At 45.3% G+C, this 22,195-nt stretch overlaps 1 protein-coding gene across 1 annotated transcript in view; it reads right to left on the bottom strand.

Annotated features, from left to right (window-relative positions):
• Window positions 1–22,195, bottom strand: part of nudt14 (nudix (nucleoside diphosphate linked moiety X)-type motif 14) — a 92,126-nt gene that overhangs the window by 13,866 nt on the left and 56,065 nt on the right. Inside the window, exons 3-4 of the mRNA XM_052019957.1 lie at window positions 21,201–21,265; window positions 6,264–6,513 (exon numbers count right to left, since the gene is read on the bottom strand). Of these exons, the coding sequence (XP_051875917.1) occupies window positions 6,264–6,513; window positions 21,201–21,265 (315 nt within the window). The remainder of the gene's footprint in view (window positions 1–6,263; window positions 6,514–21,200; window positions 21,266–22,195) is intronic.

Raw genomic sequence — 22,195 nt, forward strand, 5'->3', positions numbered from 1 at the left:
CCCCGCCTCCCTAGACCACCTCCCCCCACTCCCCTTCATCCCCACCCTACAGCCCCTCCTGCCCCCTACAGCCCCTCCCCTGCCTCTCTACATCCCCACCTTACAGCCCCACCCCCCCACCCCTCCTACAACCCCTCCCCTTCCCCCTCCACCCCTCCCTCCACTCCCCACACCCTTCCCTCCACCCCCCACACCCTTCGCCCCCTATACCCCTCCCTCTGCCTCCCGGCCCTGCTGCCCCTACACCCCCTCCCCTGCCCCTCACACCTCGCCCTCCACCCCCCCACACTCCATCCCTCCACTCCACCACACCCCCTCCCTCCACCCCCACACACTCCCTCCCTGCTCCCCCACTCCCCCACACCTTCTCCCCACCCCTCCACCCCACATCCCCTCCCACCATCCTCCTACACCCACTCCCCCCTGCCCCCCGATACTCCCTCCCTCTGAAACATTAACTGTTTCTCTCTCCACAGATGCTGCCAGACCAACTGTGTTTCCAGTGTTTTCAGTTTCCATTATGGACAGGAACAGGAGTGGGCTACTTGGCCTCTCAAGTCTGTTCCGTCACTGACTTAGATCACAACGGATCTGATCAGACCTGGGCCGCAATTCCACCTCCTGGCTCATTCCCTATTACCCTGATTCACCCTTGGCCCAAAATCTAGCTTAGCCTTAAGTGACTCCACCTCTCCCCTCTTATGGCCCCCAGAAAGATAAGATAAAATAAGATTTCTTTATTAGTCACATGTACATCGAAACACACAGTGAAATGCATCTTTTGCATAGAGTGTTCTGGGGGCAGCCCGCAAGTGTCACCACGCTTCTGGCGCCAACATAGCACGCCCACAACTTCCTAACCCGTACGTCTTTGGAATGTGGGAGGAAACCGGAGCACCCGGAGGAAACCCACGCAGACACGGGGAGAATGTACAAACTCCTTACAGTGACAGGAATTGAACCCAGGTCGCTGGCGCTGTAATAGCGTTACGCTAACCGCTACACTACCGAAGTAATCTCTCCCTCTCAGTCCTAAATGGACATCGTCTTGTCATGTGACTATGGCCCCAGATTATAGATTAGCTCAGCAGGATAAATATCTATTCGGCATTACCATGTCAAGACCCTTCAGAATCTTATACCTCTAAATGAAATATCTTGTCATTCTTTTAAAGCAGAAAGCATAGGCCAAATATATTTGGTCTTTATTCATAAAGCTGCTCTTTATTCCAAAAATCCACCTACTAAATTTTCTTTGTTCTGCCTTAACTGCTGCACAGTGACTCCCTGGTGGAGACTGGGTGTTGGCTGAGGACAATATGATAACCCCCTTGACACTCTTGGACATGAAGAGCAGTCACTCGGGAGAGGTGATGAGACTGCAGCAGTCGGCCAGTGAAACTTAATGCTCACAGGAGAGAGAGGACAAGGCTGAAGAGGGAGCAAAGAAAAGAGTGGCGGTGTTTGCGATGATTGCAGCTGGCCATTTCAAACGGGCCAAGCAGATAAAGCCCCTTATCTATCTCATTTGCCTGATGATCAGTGCAAGGTTTTTACAATGCTGGCATTATGAGGATCTGAAAAACTAGCATAGGTGAAGCAAAATCATTCTGGACCTTAAAGATGATCATTGACTAATGTCAGAGAACGTAGAATTGGGGGACAGGTAGCAGAATGGATTGGCTAGTTGGCTTGAGCACAAAGCAGAGTGTTAGAGTCTAGAGTTATTCAGCATGGAAACAGGCCCTTCGGCCCAACTCATCCATGCCAACCAAGCTGCCTAACTGAGATTGTCCCATTTGCCTGCATTTGGCTGATCCCTCTAAACCCGTCTTTGAAATGTTGTAATTGTTCCCATCTCTACCACTTCCTCTGGCAGTTCGTTCCATATACCCACCACCCTGTGTGTGAAGAAGTTGCCCGTCAGGTCCCTTTTACAACTTTCCCCTCACACTTTAAACCTTTGCCCTCCCCTATCCTGGGGAAAAGACTGGGGCAATTCACCTTATCTCTACCCCTGATGATTTTGTAAACCTCTATGAGGTCACCCCTCAGCCTCCTACACTCCTGGGAAAACGGTCCCAGCCTATCCAGCCTTTCCTTATAACTCAAATCCTCCAGTCCCAGTAACATCCTCGTAAATCTTTTTTGCACCCTTTCCAGAGAGTAGGAGAGAGGGCAGCTATTCACAGTGGGTGAAGGTGGTGGTGATGTTTCAAACGGAACAGCACTGGGAGCACTGCTGCTTATAATTTCCCCCAACAAATTAGATTTAGGGGATTACCGGACTAATACCCCAGACACCTGGGCAAGCAATCTAGACCCATATTCAGATCCCACAGTGGAATTTAGTTTCAATTAACAATCTGAATTTTAAATAAAAACTAGTCATTCGTAATGACGACCACATAACCAGATTGCTATAACACATCTGGTTCACTAATGACCTTGCAAGGGAGGAAATCTTAACTGGTCTGGTCTATAATGTGAATCCAGACACATTAACAAGTTAATTCTTAAATGCTCACTGAAATGGCCCAGCAAGGGCAGTTAGAAGTGGGTCATGAAGACTAGCATTGCCAGCGAAGCCGAGAACCCAAAAAATGAAAAATAAAAAGGCACCATTTCTAAATTTGCAGATAAGATCAGATTGGGAGAGAGAGGTGATATTGAAGAGGATTGTCACAAGGTATAAGTGGACATGAATGAAACTGTTGAATGGGTAAAACACTGCCAGGTAAATGCAAAGTAGTGTATTTTGGTGGTGAGATTAGGGAGGTCACTAGGAATGTGCAAGTTCAGCTGGAGCAATGGGATCGCTCAGGAAGAATACACCAATCACTAAAAGATGTGCCACAGGTTAGCAAGGCCAGACAAAAATGCAAAACAAGCACCTGGTTTTATTTCCAGAGAAATAGAGTTGCTCTGCTAAACTCGTATCAAACTTTGGTCAGACCACATACACGTGGCCACCATATTATAAAACAGTACAGAGGCACTGGAAGGGGTGCAGAGAAGGTTTACAAGGATGGTACCAAAGCAGGAAGGTGTATGTATCAGGAGTGGATGCACAGACCAGCTCTCTTTTCTCCTTAGAACAGAAGACTGAAGGGTGAACTTTCAGAGCTCTAAAATAATGAAGGGTTCTGATACACTGGGGTCAAGACCAAATGTTTCCACTTGTGGGTGATGGCACAACTGGAGACCTTCAAATATAAGATGGTCGCAAAGAAATCCAACTGGGAATTCAGAGCAAACATCTTTACCAAAGAACGGTGAGAACATGAAGCTCGCTCACATTGGAAGTGTTGAGACAAATAGTACAGATCCAGCCTCCCTCTATTGACTCTGTCTACACTTCTCACCGCCTTGGGAAAGCAGCCAACATAATCAAAGACCCCACCCACCCTGGTCATTCTCTTTTCTTCCACACCCCCCCCCCCCCCCCCCCCCATCGGGCAGAAGATACAAAAGGTTGAGAGCACGTACCACCAGGCTCAAGGACAACTTGTATCCCACTGTATTCAGACTCTTGAACAGACCTCTCATACACTGAAGATGAATTCTTGATCTCCCAATCCACCTCGTTATGGCCCTTGCACGTTATTGTCTACCTGCATTGCACTTTCTCTGTAGCTGCAACACTATATTCTGCATTCTGTTTTCATTTTTACTACCTCCCTGTATTATGTATGGCATGATCTGTCTGGATGGCACTCAAACAAAAGCTTTTCACTGTATCTCGGTATGTGTGACAATAATAAACTAATTCCAATTTAAGGGGAGGCAGGACAAGCCTATGAGGGAGAAGGAATTAGAGGGTAGTTCCAATAGATTTAAGCAAGGATAAATGGGAGGAGGCTGGAGTGGAGAATAAAAGCTGCCATGGGCTAGTTGATCTGAATGGCCTGTTTCAGTGCCATGTATACTACAAAACTGAACTAGGGCACAGCTAAAAGGTGTACAAGATGATAAGAGGCACAGATCGAGTGGACAATCAGAGACATTTTCCCAGGGCGAAAATGGCTATCACAAGGGGGCATAATTTTAAGGTGATTGGAGGAAGGTATAAGGGGGATGTCAGAGGTAAATTTTTTACACAGAGTGGTGGGTACATGGAACGCACTGCCGGCAGAGGGACATTTAAGAGACTCTTAGAATAGGCACATGAATAACGGAAAAATAAAATACCTTTATTAGTCACATGTACATCGAAACACACAGTGAAATGCATCTTTTGCGTAGAGTGTTCTGGGGGCAGCCCGCAAGTGCCGCCACGCTTCCGTCACCAACAAAGCATGTCCACAACTTCCTAACCCGTACGTCTTTGGAACGTGGGAGGAAACCAAAGCAGTTGGAGGAAACCCACGCAGGCAAGGGGAGAATGTGGGTTTCTTCTGGGTGCTCCAGTTTCCTCCCACATTCCAAAGACGTACAGGTTAGGATGGTGGGCTATGTGGGAGGGAAGGGTTAGATAGATCTTAGAGCAGGATAAAATGTCGGCACAACATTGTGGGCCAAAGGGCCTGTACTGTGCTGTAATATTCTATGTTCACAGAGACAGCTGGATACAACGGTTCATAATTTCTGTCACCTTCATACCTCTGTCAAGAGGGGAGTAGAGATACAAATGCAATTTATAATACAATCAAAGGCTTCAAAGTTGCTTGAAGGGAACCAAATAATTGATCAAAGCACATTGTTAAGTGAAGATAATACGAATGTAACTGCACGTTTAAATAGGCTGGAATGTTAAAACCAACAAGAAGCAGCATTCCTCAAGTCACTGAATAGTGACACGGTATCCTGGAGGGCTGAAAATCATCAGGTGAAATATGTCACAGATTTATGGAGTAACACAGCACCGAGACACGCCCTTTGGCCCAACACGTCCACATCTACCAAGATGCTTACCTACACTAATCCCATTTCCCTGCGTTTGGCCCACATCCCTCTAAACTTTTCCTGTCCAGGTACCTACCTAAATGTCTCTTAACGTCAAAGGAGTTGTAATATATCCTCAGTAATGCCTTGATTGTGTCATCTGGGACATGCCCTCTTCTCACTACTACCATCGGGGAGGAGGTACAGGAGCCTGAAGCCCACACTCAACGATTCAGGAACAGCTTCTTCCCCTCCGCCATCACATTTCTGAATGATCCATGAACACTACCCCATTGTTCCTTTTCTATTGCACTATTTATTTTCGTGATTTATAGATTTTAATGTCTTGCACTGTGCTGCTGCCGCAAAACAACAAATTTCATGTCATATAAGTCAGCGATAATAAACCTGATTCTGATAACTGTTGTCTATACACACTCTAAAGGGTAGGAATGACATGGAATAGATACAGAGTAAAACTCCCCCGTTTCATCCCATCACACACTTCGAGGGCAGAGATAGCATGGGCTCAACACAGAGTAAACTCCCCCTACACCGTTTCATCTCACCCTCCCAGGGCAGGTTCAGCACAGGTTAGATGCTGAAGTTGTAAATCACACTTTAAATTCCAAGTTCTCGAATATGAGGGGGATGAGGTTAATGCATGATTTGCTTAGTCAATATGATTAGCTGAAGTTAATCAGCCATCCTTATAGAGATGGATGTTACATTAGTAGTAGTGTTGAAGATGGTACTGTGAGTTTGAAGAGCCACAGATTTGGTATTGCACCATGCTGAATATTTCATTGCTACCTTGCAGCTGATAGGGGTTGCCAGCAAGGGGTGATAACCATTACTATGAAGTGTAATCTTTGGGAATGTATTTGCAGAAAATAAAATAATTCCATTTTTATGGTGTTTTTCACTTCCTCAGCATTTTCCAGATCACTCTGCACAGAGAAGCTATTCTTGAAGTGCCTTCACTGTTAAAATGTGGGGCAACCCAGTGAGTTCCCTCAAACACATTGGCCAAATCATCTCTCTGTAGTGACAGGGAATAAGCACTGGTCATTACAAAGTTTTTATCAGATGATTCTGCATTACATGAACAAGAAAGGTTTAGAGGGATATGGCCAAACATGGACAAATAGGACTTGCTTAGATGGGAATCTTGGTCGGCATGGACCAGTTGGGCCGAAGGGCCTGTTTCCATGCTATATCACCCTATGACTATGACTCCAGAGCTCCTCAATTTTGCTCCATCAATCGCTTCCAGGGCACAGACACAGACAGGAAAGCTCCCACTCCACTGTGTAGTCAGCATTGACTCAGATCCCCCAGTAGCAACGGTTCCTCTCCCCAGCGACCAATGTGCTCACCTGTATGAGGTAATTTTCTGCAGGCTTTCCACCGGCACCCTGTAGCCACATTCCTCCCGAATCTCTTCCTTGGCTATCTCCTCCAGTGAAAGACCCGGCTTGTCAACAATTCCAGCACAAAGCTCGTATGTAATGCCAACAGAGGCAGGTAAGAGCTGCACTGGTGTACGTGTTCGGGGATCTGCCTCAGTGGATGTTGTGTCGACTGAGGGCAGAATACCTTGCCGTGCATACTCACACATGTAGACAGCTGGAAAAAAAGAAGTGCAATGCTGAGCAACTAGCAGCACTGAAGGAAGCAATGACTTTTGGGAGACGCTTGGACAGGTACATGGATAGGAAAGGTTTAAGAGGGATCTAAGCCAAACGCAGGCAAATGGGACGAGTTCAGGTAGGCAACTTGGTTGGCACAGACAAGTTTGGCCAAATTGAATACAATTGGACAGCACTTTCTAAGAGTCAGTGCAGGCACAAGAGTCATACCACTTGGAAACAGGCCTTTAGCCCAACTCGTCCATGCCAACCAAGCTGCCTACCTGAGCTAGTCCCATTTGCCAGCGTTTGGCCCATATCCCTCGAAACCTTTCCTATCAACGTTCCTCTCCAAATGTCTTTTAAAAGTTGTAATTGTAGCCCATCTACCACTTCCTCTGGCAGCTCGTTCCACACACCCACCACCCTCTGTGTGAAAAGTTGCCCCTCAGGTCCCCTCTTCCCTCTCACCTTAAACTTCTGCCCTCTAGTTTTAGATTTCACAACCCTAGGGAAAAGACCGTGACCATCCACCTTATCAATGCCCCTCACAATTTTATAAACCTCTATAAGGTCACCCCTCAGCCTCCTTCACTCCAGGAAAACAGTCCCAGCCTATCCAGCTTCTCTTTATAACTCAAGCCCTCCAGTCCCAGTAACAGGCTTATAAATATACCCTTGTAAACCTTCCACTTTCCAACATTTTATTCAATTCCTTTTTGAAGCTGCATCTGAGTCCATTTCCAGGCAGTGTAAGCCAGGTCACACATGCCACCTAATAAAATTTCAATCTCTTTTGTTGTCCTTAGCTAACTATCCTAAATCTGTGACTGCCTCACCAGCGACTGCCTCACCAGCAGCTGCCTTCTCTCTCAAAACCCCATGTAATTTGAAGCACCTTTATTAACCTGGTCTAAAGAGAAGATTCTCAGTGTTTCTGCTCTCTCCCTATGAATGTCCCTCACCACTGGCTGCATTCTATATTAGTTCAACTTTATAGAGTGTCCTTCATAAAACCTATCCTCACACCAAAAAGGCTTGAGAGAGTGAGGAGCAAATGATCACATTTACTTCAGCTCCTCAGAATGTGCAGTCACGTTATTCTATTTTTCTTTTAACCCTTTCCTGTCTAATGCCCGCTTTAACCCTACACTTTTGTGTGAGCTATCTAGCAAAGGAGGGCTGGAAGTGCGACAAGAACACAGAACAGTGCAGCACAGGAATAGGTCCTAGGGCCCACAACGTGCCAAACCAATTAAATTAGTAATTAAATGCCTAACTAAACTAATCCCTTCTGCCTAAACAATGTCCATATCCCTCCATTCTCTACACATATCTAACAGCCTCTAAAACACCTCTATCATATTTGCCTCCACTACCACCCCTGGCAGTACACACAGGCACTCACCACCCTCTGTGTAAAAAACTTGCTCCGTACATCTCCTTTGAACTTACCCCATCTCACCTTAAATGCATGCCCTCTAGTATTAGACATTTCAGATATTTCGACCCTGGGAAAAAGATACCGGCTGTCTACCCTATCTATGCCTCTCATAATCTTATAAACTTCTATCAGGTCTCCCCTCAGCCTCGGCCGCTCCAAGCTCCTGATTGTGGAACTTGTGTGCTCACATCTATGAATCCCCTTGGAACGTTGCTCTCTTGTGAAAAGCAGTTCACTAGACCAGCAATTTGCATCATTTCAGAATGGTCCACATGAAGGGTCTCAACCCAAAACATCGACTGTCCACTTCCCTCAATAGATGCTGCCTGACCCATTGAGTTCCCCCAACTTTTTGTGTGTTAAACCAAAAGTCCTAGATGCCCTCTAAGGAGGACATTAAAACAAAATTCTCTCAACACAATTCAAGGAAAGGCGCTATCAGAAATAGGGCACTTATCCTGGCTAACATCACTAAAAACAAATTATCTGGTCACTATCTTGATTTAGTTTGTGGGATCTTGTTCCTGCATTTTCGACATTAAAGGGGTTTCACTGTCCTGGGGTGCCCTGAAGCTGTGAAAAGTGCTATTTACATGCAAAACTCTCTCTTAACTGAAAGGTTCCATGGGGCATAGGTTGCAGGAAGCCAGAGAGTAGAAGCTGCAGAGAGTAGTGGATTCAGCCCAATACATCACAGGCACCACCATTGGTAGTTTCTACATGAGGCACAGTCTCAAAGAGGCAACATCCACCATCAAAGATCCCCACCATCCGGTCCATGCCATCTTCTCACAGCTCCCATCGGGCAAGAGGTACAGAAGCCCCACACCACCAGGTTCAGGAACAGCTACTTCCCTTCAACCATTCGGTTCTTGAACTAATCAGCACAACCCTAATCACTACCTCAGTACAGCAACACTATGAGCACTAAGTACTACAATGAACTTTTTTTTGTTTTGTGTTCTTTCTTGTAAAAAATTGTGCATAATTTATGTTTAATTTATGTTTTTCTTCTGAATGTTGTGTATCTGATGCTATGTGCCTGTGATGCTGCTGCAAGTAAGTTTCTCATTGCACCTGTGCACACATGTACAGGAATGGGGATTGGCCCAACTTGTCCATGCCAACCAAGTTGCCTACCTGAGCTAGCCCCATTTGTCCGCTTTTGGCATTCCCAATAAACTCGACTTTGACTTAAGGTGGGATGAGACTGTGGGAAGACAGGAGAAGGATGTGAACCTGATATTGGATGGCAGCAGGTGATGTTTTCACCCCCAGAGCCGCTGAGCAGAGAGCCCTTACCTGTCCTGTGGTCCCCCTGCATGCACAATCAGCAAAGTCAGAACGAGTTGCAATCGGCTGGAAATAGAAAAGTAATAGACTGACTATGACCAACCACTGCTTGCTATTAGATCATTCCAGAGATTAGCCACACACCAGCGCTAGCTGAAGCAATGCTTCAGTGATCAAAGGCAATTTATCCTGGTGTATGTTTAACTAAACTAGTTTACACATAATAGTGAGCCAATGGCTAACCCAAAAAAAAGGCTTTGGTTGGAAATGAAATCAGGCACAAACGCATTTCAATTAAATGCTTTGTCAAAAAAGATTTTCTGATCACAGGATAAAATGAGATTCTGGGTCAGCAGGGACAAGAACCACACACAGTACTGATGGCTGTAAGCATACAAATGGTGCCCTGTGCATTGCTTCTGCCAGGAGAAACCAGCATCAGACAAGTGCTCCGGGAGTTAGGGGAGAGGTGGGAACAAGATACTGGAGTGGAGGAGAGATTGGACAAACTTGGTTTGTGTTCTCTGAGTGTCGAGGGCTGAGGGGAGACCTGATAGAAGTTTATAAAACTATGAGAGGCAGAGATAGGGTACACAGTCAGAGCCCTTTTCCCCAGGGTGGAAATGTTGAATACTAGAGCTCACAGGTTTAAAGAGAGAGGATGTAAGTTTAAAGGAGATGTGTGGGGCAAGTTTGTTCACACAGAGAGTGGTGGGTTCCTGGAACGGGCTGCCGGGGGAAGTGGTGCAAGCAGATATGATAGTGACATTTAACAGGCATTTAGACATATTAAACAGTCCCTAGTACTATAAGATGGACTCCTGACCTCACAATCTACCTTGTCATGGCCTTGCACCTTATTGTCTGCCTGCACTGCACTTCCTCTGTACCTGTAACACTGTATTCTGCAATCTGTTATAGCTTTCCCTTGTACTACCTCGATGCACTGATGTGATGAAATGATCTGTATGAATGGCATGCAAAACAAAGTTTTTCACTGTACCCCAGTGCATGTGACAGTAATAAACCAACTACCAATTTACATGAACAGGGAATGTAGGGATATAGACCATGTGCACAGACTGATGGGATTAGTTTCATTTGGCATCATGGTTGGCACAGACATGTGGGCCAAAGGGCCTGTACTCTTTCATAGTTTATGTTATGTGTTGAATGGTGGAGCAGGTCCAAAGAGCCCAGTTGGTCTCATTGAGGCTGATCTCTCACTAATTCTCAGCTCTACCCTTCTCAACCAGTATTGAGCCAGCTCATTGTAAAGCTGCCAATATATGTATATAATTCTGATGGTGTCAAATTGCCTACTCTCCTGTGGAGAAAGAAGCTTTTGTATTAATGTCCTCAACTTGTTAGCTGTTCATCGGCTCAGTTTTAAGCTTACAGATGCCTTTCATTAAAGGCCCATCACTTGCTCAGTCACAGGAGGCTGTACAGTCAGTTATGCCTTTGTTAGAACTTTGGGAAAGTTCTCAAATCAGACCCAATTCCCTGGTCTTTCCTTGTAATTTCACCCTCAATGCTTCTACTTCCTCAGAATGTGAGGGAAATTCGGCATGTCCCTGATGACCCTCATCAATTTTTACAGATGCATCATAGAAAGCATCCTATCCAGATGCATCACGGCTTGGTACAGCAACTGCTCTGCCCAAGGCGACAAGAAATTGCAGAGAGTTGTAAAGGCAGCCCAGTCCATCACCTCCCCTCCACGGACTCTGTCTACACTTCCCGATGCCTCGGGAAAGCAGCCAACATGATCAAAGACCCCTCCCACCCTGGTCATTCTCTCTCCTCCCCTCCTGTTGGACAGAAGACACAAAAGTCTGACAGCACGTAACAGCACACACAAGGACAGCTTCTACCCTGCTGTTATCAGACTCTTGAATGGGCCTCGCATATGCTAAAAGGTGAACTCTTGATCTCCCAATCTCCCTCGTCATGGCCCTTGAACTTTATTTGTCTCCCTGCCCTGCACTTTCTCTTTGACTGTAATGCTATATCCTGCATTTTTTTTAACTTTGATGCGCTGGTGTATGACATGATCTGTATGGATGGCACGCAAACAAAAGCTTTCCACTGTAGCTCGGTACATGTGTCAATAATGAACCAATAAATAAATGAATAAATCAACCTTCTGTCACTTTGAACAATTTCCCTTTACTCCTACTCTTTACTTTCTATCTTTCTATTTTGCAGCCAGCCGTCCATTCTGCTACACATCACCCTGGACCTATTATCTGGCGGTAAATGGAAAGCTAAATGAAATTTCACCCACTGTGTTGCCCTTGCCTTTTTCTTTGTCGATTCTTCAAAGAATTTAATAAGGTTGCTCTGCCCAGACTTTTCCTTTAGCAATGTATGCAGATAATTCTTTACTATATTTCTGATGACTTGATGTCTTTCCATTTTCTCATTAGATGGGAATCTATTTTTCTTTCTATTACCAATGTTAAACTGACTCCAGTTCCTGCAGCACACTTCGCTCTCCTCTAAAATACAGATAATAGTCTGGCTTTCCACCAGTCCTCTGGCACTACATCATTTCCTGACAAATTTATTACATATAAAACCTGCTGCCTCACAGCTCCATGGCCTCTGGTGCTGTCTGTGTAGGGTTTGCATGTTCTCCCTGTGATCAAGTGGGATTCCCCTGGGTCTTCTGGTTCCCTAAAGACTTGAGGGTCAATTGGCTCCTGTAAATTGTCCCTGTCGGTGGCAGGAGAAGCAGAAATGTAGTTAACGCAGATGTGAGAGGAAAAATGGGATGGAGATGGATGCTTGATGGTCAGTGAGAAAGCGATGGACTGAAGGGCCTGTCTCTCTGCTGCACGACTATGTCCTTCTGCCCTGCATTCTTCAAAACTGAGCAGATATACGTAACTCTCCTGGTTTTGTTTCCAAAAAGACGTACGGGTTAGGAAGCTGTGGGCATGCTATGTCGGAGGAGTGGCGACACTTGCGGGCTGCCCCCAGCACATTCTCAGTAACGCAAAAAGATGCATTTCACTGTGTTTCGATGTACACGACTAATAAATAAATACCTTGTCCTTTCGTTCCATTAGTTTACTTAATATTTTTCCATTTTTTCTTTACTTTAAATGTAGTTATAGCATTTCTAATCTCATTTTCTGATGTCATGACCACCTGATCTGTCTCCCTGATAAATACTGATGCAAAGTAATTATTTAATATTTCCGCCATTTCGTGATCCCTGCCTGATTTTATCCTGACTGGCTCTGTTCCCAACCTGTTTTCCTTTTCTAATTTACGGGCATATCGAATACTTTGCTATTTGGTTTTATGTTACTCAATGATTTAATTTCATTGTTCCGCCCTGTCTTCCAAGTTGTTATTTGGAGTTCTGTTCCAGTGTCTGTGTTGTGCTTATGATGTTTTTCCCTACTGTCCATGAACTTGATGTGTGTACATGCCTTACTCCCTCATCTTCCCTTTACTTATCCACAGAATCTCATTAGTATTGTCTGTTCATGATTTTTTTTGAAGAATATTTTTCCTGAACTTTGTTAAATACTATTTTAAATGTTTGCCATTGTTTTTCCATATCTTAACTTACCGATATTGTCCATTTTATTTTCCACATTCCATGCATAACCTCACAGAATAGTCTCTTATCATGCTCACATTTTTATCAATTGTTATCCTAATGTACGTTACATTATGATCACTATTGCCTGCATGTTCCCCTCCTTTAACTTCTCTTATCTGTTCTGGTTATTCCCCATTACTGGATCCAGAAACAAATTCCCTCATTGTCTCACATTTTACATACTACTTACTCATTGCAGGAATGCCTTTTCCTTATGCCCTAACCTAAATCTTTTAGCCAACTAATTGCTTAATCCTTCATTGAATTAAATTTTGAAATTAGTGTTCAGGTATCTTGTATGTTGCACAAATGCCATCATCACTATGGGAATAGGGGCAAAATATGCCTGCTATTGAGACAACTGAAAATAATTTTTGACAGCTGGCTCAGCCATGTCCCCAGTTTAGTCTGCTGTCTTAGTTGTTAAAAGACTTGAGTGTTTCTGACATTCAGAAACATGTAAAACATTCCAAAACTATTTGACCTAAAATTAAACTTAAAAAGATTAAAACAAAACCACTAAAAAAATTAAATAAATTTAAAAATGCAAATTAACTAAAGTGTGCCTTAATCCCTCATAATCTTTCCCATTCATTAATATCAATGGAGATTGTCCATGTGCCAGGTCAGACCTGGCACTGGTCATTTGAGCTATTTGCCCAGTATAAGTGGTGGGACGTAATTATCATAATTTCATGCTCCCATGATAGGCTCCAAAACCACTACAAACAGTCCTCAGAAAATTTGCGACTTGTGTGTTTACGTGTAAATCCTGTAGTTGTAATCAACCACACAGAGAAATTTCACCAGCTATGCTGGTAACAGCTGATATTTCTAAATAAAATTCATAAACATTTACTCTGCTGAGAGCTATATCACTCTCTCCATGACCACTGCGTCATTCTGGATGTTATCAGGACTTGAGGGATTGAGTTATGGAGAGAGGTTGAACAGGTTGGGACTTTTTCATTGGAGTGTGGGAGAATGAGAGGTGCCTTATAGAGCTGTATAAAATTATAAGGGGCATAGATAGGGTGAATTCACACAGTCTTTTTTCCAAGGTTGGGGAATAATAGAACATAGAACATTACAGCACAGTACAGGCCCTTTGGCCCACAATGTTGTGCCAACATTTTATCCTGCTCTAAGATCTATCTAACCCTTCCCTCCCACATAGCCCTCCATTTCTCTATCATTCATGTGTCTATCTGAGTCTCTTAAATGTCCCTAATGTATCTGCCCCCACAACCTCTGCCGGCAGTGCGTTCCACACACCCACCACTCTCTGTGTAAAAAAACTTACCCCTGACATCCCCCTTATATCTTCCTCCAATCACCTTAAAATTATGTCCCCTCGTGTTAGCCATTGTCGCCCTGGGAAAAAGTCTGACTGTCCACTCGATCTATGCCTCTTATGATCTTGTACACCTCTATCAAGTCACCTCTCATCCTCCTTCTCTCCAAAGAGAAAAGAACTAGGGGACATGGTTTAGGGTGAGAGGGGAAAGATTTAATCGGAACCTGAGGGGCAACTTTTTCACCCAGGGAGTGGTCAATGTATGCAATTGTAAGGGAAGGTTTAGAGGGATATGGACCAAATGCAGGCAAATGGGACTAGCTTAGATGGGCATCTTGGTTGGGATGGACCAGTTGGGCCGAAGGGCCTGTTTCCATGCTGGTCGGGCAGAAGATACAAAAGCCTGAGAGCACAAACCACCAGACTCAAGAACAGCTTCCATCCCACTAATATCAGACTCTTGACTGGATCTTTCATACACTAAAAGAATGAAGTCTTAAACTTCTGATCTCCCAATCTACCCCCACATGGCCCTTGCATATCTTATATTATTTGTCTATCTGCACCAAACATTCACTGTAACTGTAACACTATATTCTCCATTCTGTTTTATTTTTACTACCTCGATGGAATTATGGATTATGGATGGAATGATCTGTCTAGATAGCAGCAAACAAAAGCTTTTCACTGTTTCTCGGTACATGTGGCAATAATAAACTAATTCCAATACCATTGCCAATACCATCTCTATAAAGACAGCTACTTCTCCCCTTTTTCCCAATCTACCTTTGTAATTCACAGTTCTTGTTATCTGTAGCTATATTGGTATTGGTTTATTATTGTCACTTGTACCAAGGTACAGTGAAAAGCTCGTCTTACAAACCGATCGTACAGATCAATTCATTACACAGTGCAGTTACATTGAGTTAGTACAGAGTGCATTGATGTAGCACAGGTAAAAACAGTAACAGTACAGAGTAAAGTGTCACAGCTACAGAGAAAGTGCAGTGCAATAAGGTGCAAGGTCACAACAAGGTAGGTCGTGAGGTCATAGTCAATCTCGTTGTATAAAGGAACTGTTCAATAGTCTTATCACAGTGGGGTAGAAGCTGTCCTTAAGCCTGGTGGTACGTGCCCTCAGGCTCCTGTATCTTCTACCCGATGGAAGAGGAGAGAAGAGAGAATGTCCCGGGTGGGTGGGGTCTTTGGTTATGCTGGCTGCTTCACCAAGGCAGCGAGAGGCAAAGACAGAGTCCAGGGAGGGGAGGCTGGTGTCCGTGATGCACTGGGCTGTGTCCACAACTCTCTGCAGTTTCTTCCGGTCCTGGGCAGAGCAGTTGCCGTACCAAGCCGTGATACATCAACTTCCTGACGATATGATATTGCCTCCATTTCTCCAAATTTGCTGATCTAGACAAGTGTCAGCTGTCACTTCAGTCACACCATTCTGGTTTCATTTCCCACCCCAGAGACCTGAGCACAAAAACCTAAGCTGACATCAGTGTGGTACAGGGAGTGCTGCATTGTCACACCTGCTATCTTTCATAGGAGACCAAAGATCTGTAACTCTATCTGTACCCTCAGGTAGACACAAATAATAAAACAGCGCATTTTAAAGAGCAAGGGAATTATCCAGATAATCAGTCTGATCTTAATACCTCAGTTAACATTATGAAAATAATGTAATTGGTCATCGTCACATTGTTTGTGGGATCTTGCTGTATGCAAATTGCCTGCTCCCTCCATTGAGATAGTCACTGCTCTTCTCTAAGACATTTTGGGAGCTCTTAAAAAATGTGGAAGATGCTACAGAGTGCAAGTCTTCCTTTCTTTTCCAAGGTCTCTCTGATAATTTTAGTTTCAGTATAAGGCACCATCCTTTCAAAGCACACAGTTCTGGTTGCCCCATTACAAAAGAGATGTGGAGGCTTTGAGAGGGTGCAGAAAAAGTTCACCAGGATGCTGCCTGGATTAGAGGGCATGAGCTATAAGGAGAGGTTGAACAAACTTGGGTTGTTTTCTCTGGAGCGGCGGAGGCTGAGGGGAGACCTGATAGAAGTTTATAAAATTATGAGAGGCATAGGTAGGGTAGACAGTCAGTCTTTTTCCCAGGGTAGAAATGTCAAGTACTAGAGGGGATAGATTTCAGGTGAGAGGGGGAAAGTTTAAAGGAGATGTGCATAGTTTAGTTTTTTTACACAGAGAGTGGTGGGTGCCTGGACTGCGCTGCCAGGGGTGGCGGTGGAAAGTGACACGATAGTGGCATCTAAGAGATAATTAGACAGGCACATGAACGTGCAGGGAATGGAGGGATATGGATCATGTGCAGGCAAATGGGATTAGTTTCATTTGGCATCATGTTCAGCACATACATGGTGGGCCGAAGGGCCTGTTCCTGTGCTGTACTGTTGTATGTTCTCAGAGGAACTTCTTCTCTCAGATGGTTGTATATGTTTGGAATTCTCTACAGTAGAAAAGCTATGAAGGAAGAGAAATTGAATGTGTTGAAGACAACCAAGGCTGAGACAGATCTTTGACTTCGTGAGGAGTCCAGTCAGGGAAATAGAGCTAAACCAATATCAGATCTTTGGAAGTGATTCAGTGCAGGCAGGATGGCAGATAGGACAGTGAATGCTCCTCCTGTAAGATGTGGGATGTCAGGGAACCTCACTGTCTCCCTGATGACTACATCTGTAGGAAGTGCACCCAGCTGCAGCTCCTGACTGACCAGGTCAAGGAAATGGAGCTGGAGTTGAATGTACTCCGGACCATCCAGGAAGCTGAAAACCTCATAGATGAGACTTTCACTGAGGTGGTCACACCCAGGGTACAGGCTTCAGATAGATGGGTGACCACCAGGAGCAGTAAGGGGAGTAAGCAGTCAGTGCAGGGTTCCCCTGTGGCCATCCCCTCAGCAACAAGCATACCCCTTTGGATACTAGAGAAACAAAGGACTGCAGATGCTGGAATCCAGACAAAAAACATGATGATGCCGGAGGAACTCAGCAGGTCAGGCAGCATCTGTGGAGAAAAGCGGACGGTCAACGTTTCGGGTCAGGACTCTTCTTCAGGACCTGAAGGGGTGTACTGACCCGAAATGTTGACTGCCTGCTTTTCTCCATGGATGCTGCCTGGCCTGCTGAGATCCTCCGGCATCATCGTGTTTTTCAGTCCCCTTTGCATACTGCTGGAGGGGATGACCTATCAGGACACAGCAGCAGCAGCCAGGTCAGTGGCACTGTGGCCAGCTCTGCAGCTCAGCAGGGAAGGGTAAAGTCAGGCAGAGCAATGGTGATAGAAGACTCGATAGTTAGGAGGACAGACAGGAGATTCTGTGGCCGTGAAAGAGACACCAGGATGGTGTTGCCTCCCAGGTGCTGGGGTCGAGGATGTCTCAGAGCAGCTGCAGAATATTCTCAAGGGGGAGGGGGAGCAACCAGAGGTCATGGTGCACGTTGGCACTAATGACACAGGTAGAAACGGGGAAGAGGTCCTGTGCAGTGAGTATAGGGAGTTAGGAAAGAGGCTGAAGAGCAGGACCTCCAAGGGAGTGATCTCTGGATTACTCCCAGTGCCACGTGCTAGTCAGGGCAGGAATAAGATAGAACAGATGAATGAGTGGCTGAGGTACTGGTGCAGGGGGCAGGGTTTCGGGTTCTTGGATCATTGGAACCTCTTCTGGGGCAGGGGTGACCTGTACATGAGGGACGGGTTGTACCTCAACTGGAGGGGAACCAATATCCTGGCCGGGAAGTTCGCTGGTGCTTCTCAGGAGGGTTTAAACTAGTTTGGCAGGGGGGTGGGAACTAGAGAACCGGGTCAGAAAGTGGAGGGATTGAGAGGAAGGCAGAGGTCAGGGCCAGTAAAACAGGCAGGAGCAAAGTAACAGACACGATGGGGCGGACAGTTTGAGATGTGTGTATTTGAATGCTGGGACTGTTATGGGCAAGGATGATAAACTTAGAGCATGGATCAGTACATGGAACTATGATGTTGTGGCCATGACAGAGACTTGGTTGAGAGAGGAACAAAAATGGGTGCTTAATGTTCCAGGATTTCAATGTTTTAGAAGAGATACAGAGGGAGGTAAAGGGGGGGGGGGGGGGGGTGCGGGGGTGGGATGTTGCACTACTAATCAAGGACAATATCACAGCTGCACTCAGGGGGGACATAATGGAGGGCTTGTCCACTGAGTCTATAGGGTAGAATTCAAAAATAAGAAAGCTGCAATCGCTCTGATGGAATTATACTACAGACTCCCTGATAGCCACTGGGACATTGAGGAACAGAAATGCAGGCAGATTAGGGAAAGGTGTAAAACTAATAGGGTTGTTGTCATGGGGGACTTCAACTTCCCTAATATAAACTGGGACTTCCTTAGTGTAAGAGGTTTAGACAGGGCAGAATTTGTTAGGTGCATCCAGGAGGGTTTCTTAAATCAATATGTAGATAGTCCAACGAGAGGAGGGGCCGTACTGGACCTGGTGTTGGGTAACAAGCTTGGCCAGGTAACCAACCTTTCAGTGGGAGAACAGTTAGGGAACAGTGACTACCACTCCTTAAGTTTTAAGATAGCTACAGATAAATATGAACCTTATGGGAGAAAATAAATTGGAACAGGGCAAATTATGGGAGCGTTAGGCAGGAATGAGGAAGAATTAATTGGGAACAGCTGTTTTTGGGCAAGTCCACATCTGACATGTGGAGGGTGTTTAAAGACCAACTGCAGAGAGTACCGGACAGGTATGTTCCAGTAAGGAGGAAGGACAAGGATGGCAGGGTGAGGGAACCTTGGATGTTGAGAGAGGTGGTGAATTTAGTCAAGAAGAAAAAGGAAAGGTATGTAAAGCTTAGGAAGCTCCGATCAAACAGAGCACCTGAGGATTATAAAGAAGCCAGAAAGGAACTCAAGAAGGGAATTAGGAAAGCCAGGAGGGGCCATAAAAAATCCTTGGCAAGTAGGATTAAAGAGAATCCCAAGGCATTCAATACATACATCAAGATGATAACTAGGGAGAGGGTAGGACCACTCCAGGTTAAAGGAAGGAACATGTGCTTGGAAGCAGAGGATGTGGGTGAGGTCCTTAATGAGTACTTTGCATCAGTATTTACCAAGGAGAAGGATGTGGAGGATAGGGAGGTCAGTGTCGAGCATGCTAATACGGTAGGGCACTTTGAAATAAAGGAGGTAGTGTTAGGTCTCTTAAAGAGCATTAAGGTGGATAAGTCCCCAGGCCTGATGGGATATACCCCTGGTTATTGAGAGAGGCGAGAGATGAGATTGCTGGGGCCTTGACCAATATCTTCATGTCCTCTCTAGCCACAGGTGAGGTCCCGGAGGACTGGCGAGTAGCTAATGTTGTTCCATTATTCAAGAAGGGAAACTGGGATAATGCTGGTAACTATAGACCGGTGAGTCTCACATCGGTGGTAGGGAAGTTACTGGAGAGGATACCTAGGGATAGGATTTATGAGCATTTGGAAAACCATGGCCTAATTAGGGACAGTCAGCATGGCTTTCTGCAGGGCAAGTCGTGCCTTGCCAACTGGATTTGAGTTTTTTGACGAGGTGATGAGGGTGATTGATGAAAGTAGAGCTGTAGATGCTGTCTACATGGATTTTAGTAAGGCGTTTGACAAGGTCTCTTATGGGAGACTCATCCAGAAGATTAAGAAGAATTGGATCCATGGTGAATTGGCTGTTTAGATTCAGAGCTGGCTTGCCCATTGAAGACAGAGGGTGGTGGTTGATGGGACTTATTCTAGCTGGAGGTCTGTGACTAGTGGTGTTCCTTAGGGAGCTGGACGGGGACCTCTGCTGTTTGTGATGTATATAAATGACCTGGATGAAAATGTACATGGGTGGGTTAGTAAGTTTGCAGATGATATGAAGATTGGTGGTGTTGTGGATAGTGTAGAAGACTGACAAAGGATACAGTGGGATACAGATCAGTTGCAGATATGGGCGGAGAAATGGCAGATGGAGTTCAATCTGGCCAAATGTGAAGTGTTGCACCTTGGGGGATCAAATGTAAAGAGACAGTACACTGTTAATGGCAGGACCCGTAACAGTGTTGATGAACAGAGGGATCTTAGGGTCCAAGTTCATAGCTCCCTGAAAGTGGCTACACAGGTTGATAGGGCAGTAAAGAAGGCATATGGAGAGGGTGCAGAAGAGGTTTACCAGGATGCTGCCTGGATTAGAGAGCATGTGCTATGAGGATAGGTTGGACAAACTGGGGTTGTTCTCTCTGGAGCGGTCTGATAGAGGTTTATAAAATTATGAGAAGCATAGATAGACAGCCAGTATCTTTTCCCCAGGGTTGAAATGTCTAATACCAGAAGGCATGAATTTAAGGTGAGAGGGGGTAAATTCAAAGGAGATGTGTGGGGCAAGTTTTTTTTACACAGAGTGGTGGGTACCTGGAATGTGCTGCCGGGGGTGGTGGTGGAGGCAGATACGATGGAGGCGTTCAAGAAGCTCTTAGATAGGCACATGAATGTGAGGGAAATGGTAGGATATGGACATTGTGCAGGCAGAAGAGATTAGTTTAGTTGGGCATTTTATTACTAATGTAATTAGTTCGGCACAACATTGTGGGCCGAAGGGCCTGTTCCTGTGCTGTACTGTTCTATGTTCAGATCAGTTGTAACAAAAAATGAGCTGCTGGAGGAACTCAGCAGGTCAGGCAGCATCTGTGGAGGGAAATGGACAATGGACCTGGACTGGTGAATGGTCTTGACCCGAAACGTTGACTGTCCATTTCCCTCCACTAATGCTGCCTGTCCCGCTGAGCTCCCCCAGCAGCTCATCCTTTTGTTTGAAGATTCCAGCATCTGCGTTCTCTTGTGTCTCCATTACATCAGATGTGTTCTCACTAAATGGTGGAGTAGTTTCAAGGGGCCAATGGCTAACTCCTGCCTCTATTTCTTATGTTCAAACGTTCCCAGATAGATTTCAAGAGCTTGAGTTATCTACCCCAACCCCACCCCGACAAGGTAACACGTATGTTCAGCCAAGACCATTACCTGGACGGAACTGCTTGACCAGCACAAAGGAGTCCCGCGTGGTATGGTAGATCAGCACTGAAACACTGTGAAGGAAGGAGATTAAGAAAGTTAGTTACAGTCTCGTGCAATAATTAGCTTTGCCTCCAGGTATGGTTTCAGATTGTCTGTCATTTTTATTCTACATTCCAGTCCGTCCTCTTAGTCTCTGGCCTCTTAAACTGTTCCAACAAAGTGCAAAGTAAGCTCGAGGTGCAACATTTCATCGTCCGCCTAGGGACTCTTCAGTCCTTGGGGGTTACCACTGATCACATCATGGAAACCAGCCTCCCCTCCGTGGACTCTACACTTCTTGCTGCCTCGGTAAAGCAGCCAACATAATCAAAGACCCCACCGACCCCAGACATTCTCTCTTCTCCCCCTCCCATCAGGCAGAAGATACAAAAGCCTGAAAGCACGTACCACCAGGCTCAAGGACAGCCTTTATCCCACTGTTAGAAGACTATTGAATGGTTCCCTAGTGCGATAAGATGCATTCATGACCTCACAATCTACTTCATTATGGCCTTGCACCTTATTGTCTGCCTGCACTGCACTTTCTCTGTAACTGTAACACTTTATTCTGCATTCTCTATTGTTTTACCTTGTACTACCTCAATGCACTGTGTAATGAATTGATCTGTATGGACAGTATGCATGACAAGTTTTTCCACTGTACCTTGGTACATATGACAATAATAAATCAATTTACCACTTCAACAATTTCAGATAACCAGCCTTTCCAGTTTCTGTTAGAACTGGCCAGTTCTGGTACAACAGCAGGGAGTGCTTGGGATCCTGGCAGGTGAGTGGGCATCTAAGGGAAAGGGGAAAGGTTAGTATTTCAGACCGATGACCTCCCGTGGTGGGGGTGGGTCCATTAGCCTGGGGCATCCACTGTTTTTCTCTCTGCACATGCTGCCTGGCCTGCTGAGTGTTTCTGGCACGTTCTATTTTTGTGCATCATTTTCAGCATC

This window comes from Pristis pectinata, chromosome 1, assembly GCF_009764475.1.
Source record: "Pristis pectinata isolate sPriPec2 chromosome 1, sPriPec2.1.pri, whole genome shotgun sequence".
NCBI classification, from domain to species: Eukaryota; Metazoa; Chordata; class Chondrichthyes; order Rhinopristiformes; family Pristidae; genus Pristis; species Pristis pectinata.